At 46.3% G+C, this 19,894-nt stretch overlaps 2 protein-coding genes across 5 annotated transcripts in view; one reads left to right on the plus strand and one right to left on the minus strand.

Moving 5' to 3' along the window:
* The window catches only part of LOC128119038 (prolow-density lipoprotein receptor-related protein 1-like), a 54,882-nt gene extending 54,199 nt beyond the window's left edge, over positions 1-683 (plus strand). For 3 of the 4 annotated variants that reach the window (XM_052752029.1, XM_052752032.1, XM_052752027.1), the window contains one exon: positions 191-683. In XM_052752029.1, coding sequence (XP_052607989.1) covers positions 191-283 — 93 coding nt within the window. In that variant the 3' untranslated portion in view covers positions 284-683. The remainder of the gene's footprint in view (positions 1-190) is intronic. The other variant, XM_052752028.1, reaches the window with a different exon arrangement.
* A 3,258-nt stretch (positions 684-3,941) lies between these two features.
* Positions 3,942-7,140, minus strand: Cldn23 (claudin 23). The gene has a single exon (XM_052752779.1). The coding sequence runs from the start codon at positions 5,547-5,549 to the stop codon at positions 4,659-4,661; it is 891 nt and encodes a 296-aa protein (XP_052608739.1). The 5' UTR covers positions 5,550-7,140; the 3' UTR covers positions 3,942-4,658.
* Positions 7,141-19,894: the final 12,754 nt, after the last annotated feature.

Below are 19,894 nucleotides of genomic sequence, written 5' to 3' on the forward strand. Positions count from 1 at the left end.
GCAGGGGCTTGGCCATGCAAGTGGCAAAGGGGCTTGACACCTGTGAAATAATATTCCTATTCTCAGGCCCTCTCTCCACCTAATAGTCCTGGTCCTTTCCAAGTGGAACAGTGGACCCACCTCCTTGTCAGTGTGGAAAATGCTTAAATCAAGTCCTTTGTTTCATTCTTTGCTCTACTATCTGACACAGGTCTTTGCAGTGCCTCCCAAACTGGCCTTGAACTCCCAATACTCCTACATCAGCCTCCCAAGTGCTGGGATTAAAGCTATGAGCCCACACTGAAGGCGCTCCGCCACATCCCCCACTGAAGAAGCAAGTCCCTGGTCAGCGTGGTCCCCTATGCTGAGCTTTCTCTGCGCCTTCCTTGGTTTGAACAAGTTCATCTTTGTTTTCATGGCTGTCCTTATCATGGGAGGACAGGGGAAGAGGTCTTTTTACTACTCACAGCTCAGTGAGAGGACACAGAGGAACACGGGTCGAGAGAGAGGGTGAGACTCTCAAACACTTTTTTTTTATTTGAAGTGATAGATAATTGAGTCCCCATCATTCTTCCCACACAGGGAGAAGCAGCTCATCTTTAGTGACACCCCCCCTGGGAATTGGGAACGGTGACCATGGGTACATAATAACTTTCTGTATGCACGACAAGTTATATATGAGGAGAGGAAAAGGCTTTTAGTGTGAGTATGTGTGTGTGTGTGTGTGTGTGTGTGTGTGTGAGAGAGAGAGAGAGAGAGAGAGAGAGTGTGTGAGAGAGAGAGAGAGAGAGAAAGACTGTGTGTGTGTGTGTGTGTATGTGTGTGCGCGCGCTTCAAACTTACTATATAGAGTTGTATGACCTTGACCTTCTAATCCTCCTGTCTCTACTTGCCAAATTCCGGGATTACAGGCATGGCCCATCACACCCTGAGAATCCGGGGCTGTGAGCCTCCAGTGTGTTACCTGCCTGATGATGTATGGGGCGATTTGTGCCTTGACAGAAAAAAATGTTCCTCACCAGCTCTTTGTCAAATTGCTTCTTATTCTAAAGGCGTGCTACAACACTGATTGTATTTGTTCTAGACTGTGTTTCCTATTAACATTACTATTATTTACCCAATAAAGAGCAAATGTCAAGATGCGCCTCATCTTAAATGCCAGCTTCCAGTCCTCACCATGAGACTATAAAAGGAAAGGAAAGTGAAGCAGAGCACAGAAAGAAGAGAATCATGGGAGTGGGCTGGGCCATCCCCTCTGCCTGCAATACTCCCATCTCTCTTCTGTCACTTTTCTGCTCAGACATTACCTTTTACCTTCTCGATTTTTCTAAAATATCATCCCCCTGCCTCCATCCATTGACCCTGGCTTACTGCTTTTCATCCTATTATGTGGGATCTCCTACTAGAGTACGTCAGAGCTGAGTTGTTTTGTTTTCCAGGGCCCACAAGTGTGCTTGCAAAATGTCAGCTGTTTAAAATACTTACTGGGTGGATGCGGCGCACAATAGAGAAGAGGTGGTTTCTGAAGCAGCCTGCCAGCCCTTCCCACAGCCTCCAAGAAGATAAACAGCTTCACACACACACACACACACACACACACACACACACACACACACACACACACACACACCCCTCATCCTCCTTGGTGAGGCTTGCATCCCCGGGAAAGTCTGAGTGGAGAATAGGCATAGCCAATACTGGGTAAAGCAGTCTCTCCTTGCCTTTCTCAGGCTCTAGAGGCCTCTAGGCAAACCTGAGCAGCCTGGAAAGACTGTAGCCATCAAATGGTGACACATACTTTATGTGCCGACCAAGAGGATGTATCATAGGTGTATGGTGCAAGGTGGCAGTGCCATCCTACGTCGGTGAGCTAACTTCAGTACAGCATCTGATTGGCCAGCATCAACTCACTTGGTCAGGAATCACACTCACAGCAGGACTCCAAAGATTGGCTCCTCGAACATTGTGTTCAAAGCCCATTGTCAGGGTGTGTTCATCTGTGGCAGGGAATGAGCACTGGAACAAGAAAAGATCCCAACCCCATGCAGGAATCTCTCCCCATGCTATCCTGAACATTTTTTACCGAAAAAAAAAAAAGAGTTCATTTTAAAAGGGAAGTTTGGACCCATTCCTGCTGATGAGGAGGGGGATAGTTTTAGCTTTCAGTGATTAAATATTGATCATCCCAGAAAGATGCTTTGCCTATAAATCAGGGAGAAAAACTGGGGAGGAAGGAAAAGTAAAAGGCAGAAGAGACCAACTTTGTTCAAACTTAGTGCACACCAGCAGTACTTGGAGTCAAGATGCAGGTAAAATTCAGTACTTTCAAGGAACCATGGCCTCCAAGTTGTTAGCTACCTCTGGACTTTGAAACCTCCAACTGCTGTCTTTGAAGTGGAAGTTGAATACATCCAGGATACACTCTCTGTTCTAGCTCTGCACGCGCAGTATGCTGGCTAGTTGTATGTCAACTTGACATAAGCTAGAATGATCCGAAAGGAGGGAACTTCAATTGAGAAAATGCCTCCATAAGATCCAGCTGTAGAGCATTTTCTCAATTAGTGATTGATGGGGGAGGGCCCAGTCCACTGTGAGTGGTGCCATCTCTGGGCTGCTGGTCCTGGGGTCTATAGAAAGTAGGCTGAGCAAGCCATGAGGAGCAAGCCAGTCAGTAGCACCCCTCTGTGACCTCTTTATTAGCTCCTGCCTCTGGGTTCACGCCCTGTTTGAGTTCTTGTCCTGACTTCCTCCAGTGATGGACTATGATGTGGAAGTGTAAGCCAAATACACCCTTTCCCTCCAAGTTGCTTTTGGTCGTGGTGTTTTACCATAGCAACAGAAACGCTAACTAATACACACAGTAAACTTCCATCTTCTAAAGCTTCTATGCAGCAGGTGCTCTGAGGTCTGTTGATGAGTGGCTCCTGCCTCCAGCTGCAATTAAGTGAGGCAAAGTCCCAGCTGGAGCCTTGCCACTTGGAATGCCTCCAGGACCATCTATATTGTAGCAGTGGTTCTCAGCCTTGCTAATGCTGTGACCCTTTAATAGAGTTCTTCACGTTGTGGAGACTCTCTGACCATAAAATTATTTCATTGCTACTTCATAACTGCCATTTTGATACCATTATGAATTGTGATGTAAGGATCTGATATTTAGGATATTTCATATGCCATTCCCAAAGGGGTTGCTACCCCCAGGCTGAAAAATCACTGCACCGGGGTCTTCTGGGATCTCCTTATGAGGCAGTTTCAGGGTTTGCAGCATGGGAATCTTCATTGGAAAGGGACTCTAAAGTGATATGCCTGCATGTTAACTTTGGGGTCCTCTAGGAAAAAAAGGTGATTTCACTACTAAGTGGCAGGGATTGTGAATTCCTACCTTCTTGGCCCTCCAGAAACTTCAGTTTCTCCAATTTTTGCTTCCCATGGTCAGGGCTGCCTGAACGTTTGGTTCCCACTTCTGTACTTCAAATAGATTCTGTTTGGTTAAGGGCACATTTAACTCCATTGCTTAGCAAGCCAGAGCTGCTGGGGATTTGAGCCCCTCTATGGAACACAGCTGCCTGCCTGGGACATGAAGTACCTGGGCGACAGGAGGAGTGGACTTCTACCCTCCTCCCGAAACTGGCGCTTCTGGTTCTTTTCAACAATAGACTTGGCTCGCACTGAAACCAAGTGAGCCTGAAAACAAAGCAATCCGAGATTTCAGTGGGGCCCCTGGGCTCCTTTTAGTAATCTTAGGCGGAGATGAGAGTTCTTGATTGCAGACAAGGCGTCTAAGCCGCCAGGAAACTGCTAGTACCAAATGCTGAAACTCCCCACGGTGACACCGGAGACAAGCTTTGGTAGGGATATGTACACTTACATTTAAAATCTTTTTATTTATAAATAAGATACATATGTATGGACTTTAGCCAAACGCAACTCAACAGTTGTTTTTTTTTTTTTTTTTTTTTTTTTTTTGTATAAAATATATCTCTGTCCGGGGTGAGGTATCCAGGAACAAACAGAATAGTGTAGTGTCAAGTTCTTCATTCTTCTGGCTTCTGGAAGACAATCTTTTGAATAAGCTCAACCTCCCACACAGAAATAAGGGATTAGAAAAGAAAAATACTACGTAGGCACAAAGAAATATAAATATGAATTGAACAAGTTACTTCACTTCACAAAAGCCATTAAAACCGCTGGCTTCATAGAACATCTTTCAAACACAGTCAGACAGACATATTTTTGGCCCTTTGAGCTCTCTGGAAACTGAAGCAGGGACGGAGAAGAAAACAAACAAACAAACAAAAAAAGCCAAACCACCTCAACAGTGACGTTTATGAAGACTCACGGGTAACTTAGAATACTGTACTTTCAAGGTGGTATACCATTTTAAAGCCTGTTGGCTGGTTGCGGTTTTGTTGTGGTTGCTACTGCGATTAACAGTATGCAAAATGTCACCCACTCTTGTCCCTGCATAAGAAGACCTGATCCCTCGGGAGAAAAGTGAAACTCCTTCAGTGTAAACGAACCCAGCCTAGTATCTGGGGAGGAGTTTGACCCCCGGAAAGGAAGTGTTGCCCTCCAAACGGTAAGGTGTTCAGGGTTCTGGTTGCAGACATCATGGCAACGCACAAACTCAAATCACCTCCAGACCCCAGGCGCAGCTCAGGTAGACGGTGGGTGAGCTGTGTCTACAGGTCGGAGTCACAGGGCAGCGAATTGTGGCAGGGCCGAGTGCTGCGAGAGGAGGAACCGCCTTGGGAGGAGGCGGTCTTCTCTTCTCCTTCAAGCACATCCACCGGGTTGGTGTAGGCCTTGGGCGGCGGCCGTGGCATCGGGAACCCGACCTTGAGCTTGCTGGTGGCCCGGTGCTCCTCGGCGGCGGGAGGAGGCCGATGCTGGCCCCCGCTGTAGTACTTGATGGCCGGTGTGAGCGCGGGCTCCGGCCAGTCCACATAGACGGTGCTGATGCTGCTGCGGCGCGGGCCTGCGGGGGGCGCCTTGCGACAGCGGCGACAGCGCTCTTCGCACCAGGGCGCAAAGCTGAGCGCCAGCGAAAAGCCGCCCAGCAGCAGCAAGCAACTACCGAGGTAGCCCAGCACCAGGCTATAGCTGACTTGCAGGGTGACCGGGCTGTCCGGGGCGGGCAGGACGTTACGGTCCCCCAAGAAGTGGTTGTACCAGGAGACTGGGACGAGGCTGAAGAGGCCGGCGACGAAAAGCACGATGCCCGAGAGGCCCGCTAGCCCGAAGTGGGGCTCATCTTGCCAGCAGCGCACGCCGAGCGACGCCAGCAGCAGCCCCAGGGCGGTGATGGCCAGTGACGTGATCATGAGTCCCCGGGCCCCCTGCACAGGCTGGGTTTGGAAGTAGTTCCATTCGTCGGCCTGGCCGCACTGGCGCTCGCGGCTGCTCTGTTCGCGACATATGTCCCACAGACCCTGGTACAGCACCACGTCCACTGGCTGGTCCAGAAAGCCCTTCAGCTGCCGCCAGCCCGGGGTCAGCGTACTGATGAGATTGAGCAGCAGCCCGCAGGGCGTGAACACCATGCCCAGAGTCATCACCACCGGCGTCCGCATCCTTTCGTCGCTTCGCGGGTCCCCAGCCCCCGGGCCTGCTCAGCAGCGCACCCCGGACCCAGGGTCCCCAAGTCTGCGAGGCTGCCGAGCTGGGGTAGCAGTGATGCTCACTGCGCTCTCTGGACACTCTTTGTCCCCCGCGCGCGGGACTGACCCCACTGAGCCTCTCGCACTGAGTCCCCTCCTCTCCGGCGTCCCGACCGCTCCGCCCTCTCGCCCAGCCGCTGTCCCTAATCGAAACTGGCTCCGAGTCCGGTCAGACCGAAACCGCGCGCCCAGGTGCGGCCCCCGCGGCCAAACCCTACCCCATGGGAGGAGCAGGAGCGGCAGGGCCACCTGGCAAGAGGCGACCTCGGACTCTGAGGACCCGGACACCCCACCCCGGCCAGGCTGCTTCGCCCCGCCCGCTCGAATGGTTTAGGGATCGAGCAAAGGTCGCCCCGCCCTGGCTCCGTGGCGCCGCCCACGCTCTTGTGGGCGGGGCGAAGGGGGCGAGCCTCAGGTGTAACCTCACCTGTCGCCTGGCTGTGCACCTTCCTTGCTTCCCAATCCATCTCTGTTCAGAAAGTTTCACCGCCCCCTCCACACTCACACACCCGACCCCTAGCCTCCTGACTCTGCCCGTGGGCCCTGCCGACTTAAGTCTTCCTCCACTTCCAGCTGGTGACCAGTGTCCCTGGAAAGTTTTGCTCTGCCACTCGCAGCCACTCACGGTAGGGTGGTCCGCTCAGGATGCACAGGAGCGGTGTGCACCGCAGTTTCCAGGCTCGGAGTGTATTTGTATCCAAACAGTTGCACTACGGAAACCTTGCTAGATTTGTTTAATAACGACTCCACGCTCCGCATAAAGTTCGACTCCCAAGAAAGCAAGAGTGTGGATAAGAGTGTGGATGAGATAAGCCAGAGTGTGGATAACTCGATGATTGTTAAGTTCAGGACTTGGCAGACCTATAACGTATTTCGGAAAAGCCATGGTTTTATTTATTCTGAAATGAAGCTTTCAGATAAATGCAAAGGGATGGAATATGCTTGATTATTGCCCAAAGAATGCCAAATAGCTTTTTCTTCAAGAAAAAAGACAAACTTGTAATCAAAGAAATGCAATTAGAAGAAGCACCTTATTCTCCTTGATTAGTAAAAAAAATAAAAGCTTCAAAATCTGTATTGGCAAAGTTAGGAGCCAACCAGTGATCCCTGATGTCATTGATTTAGGGTACAGTTTAAATAAGCCAGTTTGACAGAATACAATGTTTACAACGCACATGTTTAAGTTTCCTTTTTAAAGGTTTACATATGATGAGCATATAATTGCACAGAATAATGAGTTTCATTATGACATCTCATACATGTACATCCTGTGTTTTGCTCATTGAATATCACCTAGTTTGGTCCCAGTTTTCAAATTCATTTTAACTGTCCAATTTGCATATTTATGAAATATTTGCATTTTCCTTTGATTTTCACACTACACTGTTTCCCTCCTTAAATACCATTAAGCATTTCGCACATATTTACTTTACATTTGGGCAAAAGTCATGCTTTTACTTTTAAAATGTTCTTTTACAATATTTTTCCTGTATTCTCTATATTCCTTACAATGGAAATGGTTTTTTTATAATTTGTTATAATTAAAACTATTTAGTAAAATCAGTCACTTTAAGTGCTGTAGTAATTTTGAACATTCTACAGTGGGCCATCCCAGGGATGAGAGGCACTACTTTCAGGGTTTATTTTTTTTAATACATATTTTTAATTAAAAATTTTAAAAGATTATGTTTTTTAAACAATGTGTATGTGTGTTTATGTCATCGTGTGGTGTGTGTATATGTGCACACCAGAGGGTAGACAATGATACTGGATCCCCAGAGCTGTAGCTTGAGGTGGTTGTGAGCCACCAGAAGTGTGTACTGAGAACCATAACCTCATCCTATTCAAGAGCTGTATAAACTATAAGTCTCTTAGCCATCCCCATATTTTAAAAAATTAGATTGTGGCTAAGGGTGCTGCTCCAGTCCGTTTCCTGTAGATGTAATAAAACAACCAAAGCCAACTTGGGAAAGAAAGTGTATATATGGCTTATATGGCTTGTACTTCCACATACATCACAGTTCATTGTTGAAGTAAACCAAGGAAAGAACTGAAAGCGGGAACTTGGAAGCAGGAACTGATTCTTAGTCTTGAGCAGTTTGCTTTCTTGTACAACCCAGGACCACTTTCCCAGGGGTGGCATCATCCACAGTGGGCTGGGCCTTCCTATAATAGTCATTAATCAAGAAATGACCCTCTAGACTTGCCCACAGGCCAATCTGCTGAATACAATTCTTTAAATGAGGCTCCCTCTTCTGGGATGTCTCTAGTTTGTGTCAAGTTGATGGAAAGCCACCAGCATATGGACTGGCTATAAAATTTACTGGCTTACTCATTTTCAGCTGCATAGCTTTGCAGCAAGAAGCACACTCCCATTGTGCAACTCTCGACCCCACCCTGCTCCAGAACTTCTGGACATTTTCAAACTGAAACTGTCTGCAAAACAGTGACAAAGTGCATTCCTCCATCCCTGCAGCCCTCACCCACTACCACTCTACTTTACCTCCACAGACTTAACTAGATACTTCACGCAAATGGAAGTCAGCTCTGCTTGTGGCTAGCTTATTTCACTGAGCAGAATGTTCTCAAGGTTTATGCACGCTGTAACTGTATAGACTGAACACAAGACCACGACATGGTATGGTTAAAGGGAAGTTTTGTTTTGTTTTTATTGTAGATATGAAAGAGAACAGCCAGAGGCATCTGCAAGAGTCCAGAGCAGGCAGAGAAAGTAGTAGACTGAACATGGGCCAGCAGACTGGAACTGACCATGGAGGGTGGGTGGGGAAGACAGAGAGAGTAGGAGGAGTAGAAGACAAAGAGAGAGAGAGAAGAGAGAGAGAGAGAGAGAGAGAGAGAGAGAGAGAGAGAGAGAGAGAGAGAGAGAGAAGAAAAGAGAACATAGCTGGAATAGCAGGATTATAAGGAGAATGAGCAACCGCAGAGAAGGAAACCAAGATCTGGAGAAGTTTAGGGTAGGGGAGGAGGCGAGAAGAGCTGGGATGCTGTAATGGACAGGGAAATGTGTAGCAAGTGTTTGTGATACTGAGGGAGCCTGGAGGCCAGCATCCCCTTTGGTATGCTAACAGGCACCGCAGATAGCCATGTGTCCCTTCTGCCAGTGATAAGGGAAATGGCTTCTTTTGATGGAGGGGGACCAGCTTCCCAATTTTTTGAGGGATGATGGCTTTTGTGTCATTGCCAGAATTGGGGAAATGGAGTTACCATTGGACCCAACAGTGACAGGTATCATCATTCTCCTCTTTTTCAAGGCTGAAAAGGCTGAAGGGTTTCCTGTGGTGTCTGTACCACTTGTGTTCAGCTCATCATATCTCAACAGATTTTGGGTGATTTCAGTGCTTTAGCTGTTGTGAACTGTGCTACGAAGATGAGTGTCTTGACATCTTTTTGAAACCCGGTTTTTAATTCTTCTGAGTTATGTCCACAACATAACTCAGAAGGAATTGCAGCATCATATGGGAAACAATAGCCTCCCTTTACTTTCCCACCTTGGCCATGGGAGTTCTGATTACTCTGACCTTTTTTTTTTTTTTTTAATATATTTCATGTATGTAAGGATGCCACAGTGCATATGTGGAGGCCAGAGGACGACTTTGGGGAGTCAGTTCTCTCTTTGCACCCTTATGTGGGTGCTGGGATTGAACTTGGGTCATCAGGCTCATGCAGCAAGCACCTTCGACTGCTGGGCCATCTTGCCGGATCACTATATTTGGTTTAAATGGATCTTTAGAGAATCCTGTTTCTTCATTTTTCAAAAGTACTTTCGAATTAAAGGACCTTTGAAATTTTTGGCTTTGATGCAAAGAACAAAGATGGGTATGTTGGTGTTTTCCATTGGGGTTTTCACAGGTGTTTCAGAAATAATGGAGAAAGGAGGTGACGTGTTTAAGATGAATGTTGTAGTGCATCCCTGTAATCCCAGGGTTTGGGATGCTGCGGGAGGAGAGCTGTGGATTTGGAGTCAGCCTTCACTGTATGGATCCATATATAAAAATATATATGGAGATGCCAGCCACCGCCAAAGGAGAAGCAGATTCCTGCTGTGGGATGGTCTGTATGTCAAATGTGTTGCTGATTGGTCAATAAATAAATCACTGATTGGTCAGTGGCCAGGCAGGAAGTATAGGCGGGACAAGGAGGAGAATAGAGCTGGGAAGTGGAAGGCTGAGTCAGAGAGACACTGCCAGCCGCCATGATGACAAGCCGCATGTGAAGATGCCGGTAAGCCACGAGCCATGTGGCAAGATATAGATTTATAGAAATGGATTAATTTAAGCTGTAAGAACAGTTAGCAAGAAGCCTGCCACGGCCATACAGTTTGTAACCAATATAAGTCTCTGTGTTTACTTGGTTGGGTCTGAGCAGCTGGGGGACTGGCGGGTGAGAGAGATTTGTCCTGACTGTGGGCCAGGCAGGAAAACTCTAGCTACAGATTCCAGCAGACCAGTAAAGCCACAGAACATGCGGCAAAACATGCCTTTAATCCCAGCACTCAGGAGGCAGAGCCAGGCGGATGTCAGTGAGTTCGAGGCCAGCCTGGTCTACAGAGCAAGATCCAGGAAAGGCGCAAAAACTACACAGAGAAACCCTGTCTTGAAAAAAAAAAATAGATTAATAGAAATGGGTTAATTTAAGATATAAGAGCTAGCTAGCAAGAGGTCTGCCATAGGCCATACAGTTTGTAATTAATATTAAACCTCTGAATGATTATTTTATAAGCGGCTGAGGGACCTCAGGCCCCGTGGGACCTGAGGAATGTGGGACCACAGGGCCGGGTGAGACTGGAGAAACCTTCCGGCTACAAGTTCCTGTCTTGACTTCCTTCAATATAAACAGCAATATGGAAGTGTAAGCCAGATAAACCCTTTCCTCCCCAACTTGCTGTATGGTCATGGTGTTTTTGTCATAGCAATAGAAACCCTAACTAAGACGCTCCCCAATCCCCATGTATCCCCAAACTCTTGAGACAAAAGATTCTCTGGACTAGAAGGGCTGGAGCCATTAGCAGGGCCAGATCCCTAGCTCAGTGGTAGAGTGCTGGCCTAGCATGTCCAAGGCCCCGAGTCGGATCAGTAGTATTGCAAAAATACATTGAAATGGCAAAATCGCAGGTGTTTGCCTGAAAACAAACAACTCCTGGGAAGTGCTCTCCCAGCTGCAACTACCCAGACTAGGTTGTTGTTAGTTAGCTTTTCTGTTGCTATGACAAAATGCCTGAGGAGGAAATGCTTGTTCGCTCATAGTTTCAAAGGTTCCAGTGCACGATAACTTCCTGTTTCCCCAGCTCCGACAGGGCAGTATATAACGATAAAAGGGCATAGCAGAGTTTCGATGCTCATACCGTGGGAAGGAGAAGCGTTGGGGACAAGCTCTATCCTTCAAAGCCATGCCTCCAGTGGTTTACTTCCGCCCGCTAAAGGCCCACATCTGTGTGCTCATTCAGCTATGAACTCAGCAATGGGCTAAGCTATTGAAAAGGTCAGAATCCCCGTGAACCAGATCCGTTCCCCTCTCAGTGGTCAGGATTCAGAGCATCTGCCCGTAACAGAATGCAAATCCAGTGGAGGAAGGCACCCATTGCTGCACTAAAGCCAGACTGGTGAACAGAGAGCGACATGATGGAACTGAGGAAGCTTTTGACAAGAGGGATGTCCATAAGGAGAAGGAACTGTCTGTCACTCACTTTGGGGTTGGGTGGGGCAGAACCTTAACAGCAATGGCTGCTGTGAGAACACTGTAGTCAGAGGTTTTCCTGTGTCCCACCTGGTCCTGCAACCACTCAGAACCAAGTGAACACACAGAGGCTTATATCCATTTCGAATTGCATGGCCATGGCCTATGGCTCAATTTTCTTGCTAGCTAGCTCTTATAACTAAACTCAGCCCATTTCCATTAATCTATATGTTGCCACGTGTTCTGTGGCTTTACCTGTGTGCCATTACATGCTGCTCCCCGGATAACAGGCTGGCATCTCTTCTACCTCTGCATTTCCTCTTCCTGTCTATCTGCTTGTATTTCCCGCCTGCCTCTAAGCTGCCTTGCCATAGGCCAATACAGCTTTATTTATTAACTAATCAGAGCCACACATATTCACAGCATACAGCAAGGCACCCCACAGCAGAACACATATTCAAGAATGCAAAATGGTCATTGGTTCTTTCTACCCAGTAGCTTTTGATTCCTGTCATCCTTCTTCCCATCCCACCTCTCAGCCCTTGTTATTAAATTTAGGACACATAGGAGTCTTGTCATTATGGGAGGTTGTAAATGGCACACCATAAAGTATATGTAAATGGGCTATAAATGACTCTTTTACTTTCTTTTTTTTTTTTATTGCTGTGAAAAAACACCATGACTAAGAGCAACTTCGGGGAGGAAAGTGTTTATTTCATCTTCCACTTTCGGGTCACAGTCCATCATTGACTCAAGGCAGGAACCCAAAGATGGGACTGCGTGCTATTCCACAGGGCATCACCTCTGCGCAAGGACCTGGCTCACAGCAAACCGAGCACAGAAAAAACCAGGGAGGATGCTGATTGCTGGCTGACTCACAGGTTTATGCTTAGCCAACCTTCATCATCCAGCCCAGAGATGCTGCTGCCCCCAGTGAGCCCTCCCACATCAAGGATCAATTAAGACCATCTCCCCCCACCGATGCCCACTGGCCAATGTGAAGATTGGATCTAAAGCTTCCTGGAGGCTTTCCTCTCAGATGACTCTAGATTGTTCCAGGTTGACAATGAAAACCAAGTGGGCACTGACATGCAAGAAAATGTACACAAATGAGGTATAACTGGTGTGTATACTCTGCATATATCATAACCTATTAAATGTATATATCCGTGCAAACACCTAGGTAACCAAGATATAAGCACTTGTTGACTCTTAAAGTTTTCCCTCTGGTGAGCCATCTTCCCTCTCCCTGCCAGGCAGTTCTCAGGAGCCCCCTGCCTGCTTTCTGTCAATACAGAATGGTTTGTAATGTCTAGCATTTTGTATTATGGAGGCATGTGCTATACTTAGCCTGGAATAGAATTTCAGCTTGTCACCGGCAGCTCATCAACTTTCCAGTTTGATCACAGGGACCACCTGGGGTGCCTGGGCAAACAGGTTCCTGAGCCACATTCCAGACCCCCTGAATAGGGGTCTCTCAGGAAACAGTGAACCCCCAGTAGTTTACAAGGCCCCAGAAAGTTTTCTGGCTAGGGAGGATAGTTTCTGCTTTTGAATGTGCTTCATAATTCACCTCCACCTTAGAATCAGAATTATTGTGTGTGAGAAGAACATGGGTACATCATAAACATTTTATGACTTGAATCATCTTCCAACATCTTATCCGTGTGGAGTGAGCAAGCCGCAGGTATCATTTACCAAGGTGAGGAAGGAGCCCTGTCTACTCTAAAGCCTTCCCTCTAACACTTTCCACTTCTCTCTCCTCCCTACTCCCTCTCGATGGGCTCTTTAAGCTGACCAGCAGTATCCCATGCTGTCCTGATTAACTGTACATAGTTAACTCTCTTCCCTGAGAGCCTTGCTGGCGGGATTTCAATGGAATCCCGTGCTGCATTAATCCTTCTGCAGATCTTGCACAACCCAGCCCTGGCTCTGTCTTCCATCCCAGCCTCTTCCTCCAGTTCTTACACCCCCACCGCCTCATGCTAGTTCCCAAAGCTCGTGTTCCCTTTTACTTCGGAAGCTCTGCATACACCCCTTTCTTCCTCAGTGTCCTGTCTGCTTCTGCTGAGCCAGGAGGCACACTTCAGGTCTTTGCCTGATGTTCGTTTTCTCCAACAGTTTCCTCTTTGCCTAGGTTAAGTTAGGTCACCCTGGGTGGTACTTCCGTCACCCCACTTCTGTCAGCACACTTGCCATATCCCTTTGTACTTCAGGTCTTCTGCCTAGTGTGCGACCCTGTGAGCTAGGGACTGCTCACCCTCCGCTCTCTCCTGGAGACCTTTCTTGGATGCTGGCCCACTCAGCCAATTGAGTTTGTCCCTTCTTCTGTGTTCTTCCATGTGGTGTGTGGGAGACCCGCTCCCACTTTTTCCCCAGGATACTCTTGAGGAGGGAGGAATGAGAAATATTTAGATAGAAAGATAGAGGGGAGAGAGACAGAAACACAGGATAGCCTCAGGAGGGCCTGGATCAATATCCACCGGCCCCCTCTGTCTCTTCTAAAGGGCTTTTTGTAGGAATGCCAAGGGAAGGAGCAAAAGACCTCCCCCCAGCACAGCCAGGTGCAGACCCTCCCAATCACCTGGTAACCACGCACATGGTCAAGCCATCCTCTAATGCAGCCCTGCTGGGTAAAGCAAGCTCAGATCTCACTAGGAAACCTCCGTGGGCCTCCACAATGGTGTCCACAAAATCCTCTTAGGAATGGATGCCCAGTCAAGATAGATGATTACACACATAGGCACAAACACACAAGTCTGTGTATTGAAGAGTTTGTTTCCCTCCAGCATAGTAAATAAGGAACAACAGGCTAGGTCTCGAAACTCATGACCAAGAAATTGGAAGTCTGGGGGAGTTTGCTTACTCTGCAAAAAAGGGAAAGGGGATTGCACTGAGCCTAGCGGGAGACGGCAGAGCTGGCCAGTTTGTTCCGCAGGCTCAGAGTTGAGGCTGAGAACCAAAGCCTGAATCAGAGCTGCAGGCATGCATTACTAATGAGAGTGTTACCTGTGCCAGCTGCCCTTAGAGGCTCCTTTCTGAAGAGGGCCGTGCAGTCCTGTAAGGATCTGTTGGCTGTTGGCAGCCCCAGGGCTCAGGATGCACTGGGAGCACTCAGTGACTATTTCTATGAACTCTCACTAGGCTTCCCATTAGTGTCCACAGTCTCAACCCCGGAGCCCACCCAGCACAAAGTCATGGCCTTCTGCACTGGTTTCATGGTGGAAAGTCACACCTCCAACTGTGGTGGGTTAAGAGAGTCACCAACCACATCAGTTTCCTGCCATGAGATGTTGCCAGGCTCCCTATCTCTGGCCTCCTATTTTACAGTCCAGTGACTGAGGCTTTGAACATGACTGCTTGTCTTCCTGTGGTGAATCCAATCCAGTAAGGTCGAGAATACAAGTTAAACTGGAAATAGATTATAACTGTTCCTCTACTGTTAAATAGCACCAAAACAGCCTGAACTGAGTGAATGGCACTACCATAGACTGGTGACATCCCAGGAGAGTACAGAGGACCCACAGTCTCCTGGCTATTTTTTTTTCAGCTGCCACATGTACCTAATATAGACTATAAATTAAACCTTGACTCAAAAGTAGCCCCTGTAGCTCAGTATCACATCACTCTGTTTGTTTGCCAAACTTTTGTTTTTCTTGTTTTATTTCCTGGCCATGAGATGAGTTTTTCTCCACTTCATGATCACGCCAAGACAAGGTCAAAGACAAGGAAATCAAGCATAGATCAGAACCCCCAAAACTGTGGCTATGGCATTCCCTCCTTTTGTGTGTGACTGTATGTGTGTGACTGTGTGTGGGTGAGACTGTATGTGTGACTTCGGTGTGTGTATATGTATGAGTATGTGACTCTGTACGTGACTGTGTGTGTGTGACTTTGGTGTGTGTGTGTGTGTCTGTGTATATGACTGTGTGACTGCATGTGTGCATGACTTTGTGTGAGTGTGACTGTGTGATGGTGTGTGTATGGCTGTGTGTGAGACTGTAGTGTGTATATATGTGACTCTGTGTGTGTGTGTGTGTGTGTGTGTGTGTGTGTGTGTGTGTGTGTGTGTACCTGCAGAGCTCAGAAGAAAATGAAGGTGTTCTGTTCCACCGCCCTCCACCCAATTCCTTTGAAACAGGATTTCTTAGGCTGATGGCTCTAAAGTCCCAATAATCTTGTTTTCTTCTCCTCCACAGTGCTGTGGTTCCAGGCACAGGTGGCCGGCCACACACAGCTTTACAAGGGAACTGGAATCCAAACTCAGGTCCCTACGATTGGGCTGTTGCCCACCAAGCCACCTCTCCATCCTTAAACCTTATAATTCAGTTACCTCAGATACTCTGTTGCAACAAGAAACTGCCTGGTCCCATTACATAATACCATATTAAAACAAATGCATTCAAAACTCAGAGGAAAGTAAAGGTGAAGAAATATGCACAGGATATGGAAAGACAACAATTATGGAGGATAAGCCTTAGTGTATGAAATGTTTTGGTGTCAAACAATTAGATGAAATTTCAAGTAAAATTAGAAAAAAAAAAAAAAACTAGCCTGTGCATCAGAAAAGAAGCTAGGGTTTTGCACCTATGTAGGAAACAGTGAGAAAGCTCAGTGCCATAGTGAACGTGGACAAAGAATGTGTGTAATCATGGAGGGGAGTAAAGCTAAGAGCGAGCTCAAGGGTGACAAGTCACATGACTCCTTCTTCCTATAGGGTGACAAGTCACATGACTCCTTCCTATAGGGTGACAAGTCACATGACTCCTTCTTCCTATAAATGCAAAACAAACTAGAATAATGAATGGTGAAAGGGAAAAATAGTACTTAATCTGGGTTGGAATCAGAATAAAAACCTTTGTGGAAAGTTCCAGGCCAGCCATGGGGAAAAAGTGAGAACTCTGTTTCAGAACAAAACAGAACAAAATAATAATAATAATAAAAATCCCTATAGTCCTGCTAGAGGTGGAAAAAGTGGTGCATTTACTCAGAGATGGCGTGAGGTCTGTTTTTCAGAGCTTTATTGTGTGGCTTTTATTGTCCTTTTATTTCTGAATTAGCATTTGTTCCAAAGAAATAAACAGGTAATAAGAAAATATTTACTAGGAGGGGATTCACCAGAGTGTGAAATAGAAAAATGTTAAAAGTGGATATACCAAAATGTCAGCTTGCAGGGATGGGATTTACAGTTGATCTGTTTCCTTTGAGCTTTGGCATAGTTCCTTTCTCAAAACAAAAAGATGATTCTAAAATTTAGTTGCTCTTTATTATTTTTTTCCATTGAAGAAAAAACTTTTTCACTTTTTTATTTTGACGGGGTCTCACTGTATTGTCACCCTGGGTGACCTGGAGCTCCAAGGTAAACCAGGCTGGCCTTTTTCCCAAAGACCCTCTTGCATCTGCCTTGAAGGTGTGAGCCAGCCATCATGCCCTGCCAATCTTTCATCCTTAAGAGAGACATTTTGCTTTCATAATTGCGTGCATGGAGTCATGACCACAACTACACCTAATCTGGTGTGGAAAAGAGCAAAGTTCGGTTTCGATGTCACATCAGGCAAGTCACAGAAACACACGCAGTAGATGACAGGCACACATTCCATTTCCTCTATTTCTAAGCAGTCTTCTTTTGTATGCATGGCATTGAAACACTAAAGGAACACACAGCAATGAAAAATTCAGCATGCAAGTCAGTCACAATACTCAAAATTGATATTGGGCATTATTTTGGACCTTAATGTTTACCGTATCTTTTCCTGTAGGTTATTCTTAATATCATATCAATCAAACCTGTTGAGAAGTATTGAGGACCATATTTTTTCTTTTTCTTCCTGGAGCTCCGCATACCCTTTCCTGGTTGCTAGGCACATAAGACAATTCTCTGACCTAAGGTTATGTTTACAGTGTCATGCTATGTGAATACTGGGAATGTGTGGAAATAATCTGAGCCTAAAATCACGAACAGCAATTGTGTGTGGCTTACTATGAGTTTTTCTAGGAGAATTAAACTGGATTTGTGAGAAAATTTTAGCCTAAAAAAAATAGAGATAAGCACTTGTTTTCATTATTTTGAATGATATATAAAAATTATCAGCAATTCTGACTGGTAGATCCTCCAGACTTGAGTAAAAAGCTGTACGAAAGGCCACCATGGCCCCTTTTCCTAGGCAGTAATGCCCTGTTGTACCTCAAGGGGCAGAGCATGTTGACTCACTGGCACTATTCCTTAGGAGAACAGTGTGCAGCTGACCTGGACAGTTCCGATGTTCCGATGTTCTGTTCTCCTCGGTTATGCTTCACCTAAACAGAAATGGGGCGAATTTTACAGAGACAGCCATGATCTGAGAATCACATACGTCACCAGCATGTGTGCAGACTTCCTAGTACAGACACATGCGGGGCTGCATGCTGCTCACACCACGCTTAGTGTAAAACGAATGCCATAAAAGCGGAGCCGGTTACAAATGGGAGCCATTGAGAACGGTCATTTTCAAGTCGGTTCAGCAGGAACTCCACCTCGTGGAAGCCCTGAAGGGAACCTGCTAAACTCGCAAAACTTGTCAGCTGTTTGTGAAGCTTGATGCCATCAGGGAAGTCTTTTATCAGTTTTTCGGTTCACTTGAGTCAACAGCAACACAAAATATCTCCTACTGGCTAAGTATACTTGGGTCCCTGACCCTGTTAGGCTCTGAAAGGCTAACCCCAAATGCCCTAATGGGGACATAAGAATGTTCCCTGTCTTCATGCCTGTCCCTTCCCCTCCCTTCTCCTCCCCCTCCCTCCCTCCCTCTCTCCCTCCCTCTTCTCTCTCTCTCTCTCTCTCTCTCTCTCTCTCTCTCTCTCTCTCTCTCTCTTCTTCTTCTTCTTCTTTCTCTCTCTTCCTCTTTCTTTCTTTCTTTCTTTCTTTCTTTCTTTCTTTTTCTTTCTTTCTTTCTTTCTTTCTTTCTTTCTTTCCTTCATCTGTTTTCTCTCCCCTCTCCCCACCCCATGCCTCCCTTTAGTGCTACAGAATCAAACCCAGAGCCTTCTCATGCATGCTAGGGAACACAGTCTGCCACTTCCCCGTACCCCCAGCCTGGAAATGTTCAAACAGGCAAATGATGGCCCTTAAACAAGCTTAGAAAAATGCATCTGCTAAGTTCCTTTGTTTCCTGATCAGAGGTACGGAGAGGAAAGGTGACTGGCAGAGCGATGCTGTGAGTCAACAGCAGCAGACAGACCCGGGACAGAGCTGAGCAGAAGGCACACTCGGCCACCAGGGGTTTGCCTCTGGGCAAGTGGCGTTCTCATAAACCATTGTCTGATGAAGCAGCACAGGTTCAGTAGGAGAGTTATAAGGACAAGAGGGATGGCCCATATAAAAGACACAGGACAGAGCAGGCACTTACAGAAAGTATTCTTTATAGCATCAACAAGAACTAGACAAGTCCATATTTAGATGATACTGGATCTCAACACTCTTCTACTGTTTCTAAAATTTACAATGGACAGATTGTAGGTTAGAAATGGGCCTCCTATTTCTGAAGAGCACAGTGTGGCATTGACTATGGGGCTAGTGACTTAGAGTGACCGGCAGCCTCAGGGTCTATCTGGTGTCCTGTAGCTCTGGGAAAGAAAACAAGAGTTGATATACAGTTCAGTTTCAAAACCAGTATGTCCAGCCACAAATCAATACAAGCAGGGACATTATCAATAACTGATCTTTCACCCTCTCTCCATTTGTGTCTAGAGTCAAGGTTTTCACATCCCTGGTCAAAACTGAATGTTGAAAATGTAGCCACTTTTAAAATTGAGTTAGTAAAATAAATAAATAAACAAAATTGAGCTAGTTTTGCAGAAGGGCTTACAAAAATCTTAGAATTTGGTTCTGGCCAGCTTTCATAAAGACTACTAAAGCTAATTAAAAATATTTTTCTCAATCATTCAAAATATAAACAAACATTTCTAAGTCCTAATAAGTTTGTCTAATTGGAAAATCTGGACATAAAATTCCAAGTTGGGGTAATCAAACGACACTGTTCAGGGGGCACAATCCTCAACTGCCAGAATGAAGATAAAATCTAAAGAAAGTGAGGTCTGGGGTGTCACTTGGTTGGCAGAGCACGTGTTTAGGATACATGAGGCTGTGGGTTCGAGCCCAAGAGCTGCATAATAGATAGAGCATGGCTATAATCCGAGCACTTGTGGAGTGGAGTCTGGAAGATTAGGAACTCAAAGCTATTATTGGTTTCAAGGCCAGTACTCTCTTAAAACAGACAGAAAGGAAAGAAAAAGAAAACCTTACAAACTAGATCTCTCTCTTAAGGAAACCTAGCAGGATGGCTGTACTGTGGCCTACCCCTTTATCAGATCTGAGCTACGTGTGATTTCTGCTTTGGACTTGAATATAAATCTCTAGAACACACAGTTTTCTCAGAGTGCAGTTCATGGACAATTCTATTCATATAGTTGCCCAGCTCGTTCAGAAGAGCAGGTTTAAATTAATTGGCAGATGCTGGCGCCCTTTGGGCCTGGGGAAAACCTGCTGATTGGGTCCATGGGGAGGATGCTGTCTGGATGTAGAGGAT

Source organism: Peromyscus californicus, unplaced genomic scaffold (genome assembly GCF_007827085.1).
Source record: "Peromyscus californicus insignis strain IS unplaced genomic scaffold, ASM782708v3 Scaffold_23__1_contigs__length_62951481, whole genome shotgun sequence".
In the NCBI taxonomy this organism is placed as follows: domain Eukaryota; kingdom Metazoa; phylum Chordata; class Mammalia; order Rodentia; family Cricetidae; genus Peromyscus; species Peromyscus californicus.

What these genes read in the sequence shown, in the direction of transcription:
- Cldn23 (XM_052752779.1), bottom strand. Translation starts at nt 5,549, where the DNA reads ATGCGGACGCCGGTGGTGATGACTCTGGGCATGGTGTTCACGCCCTGC.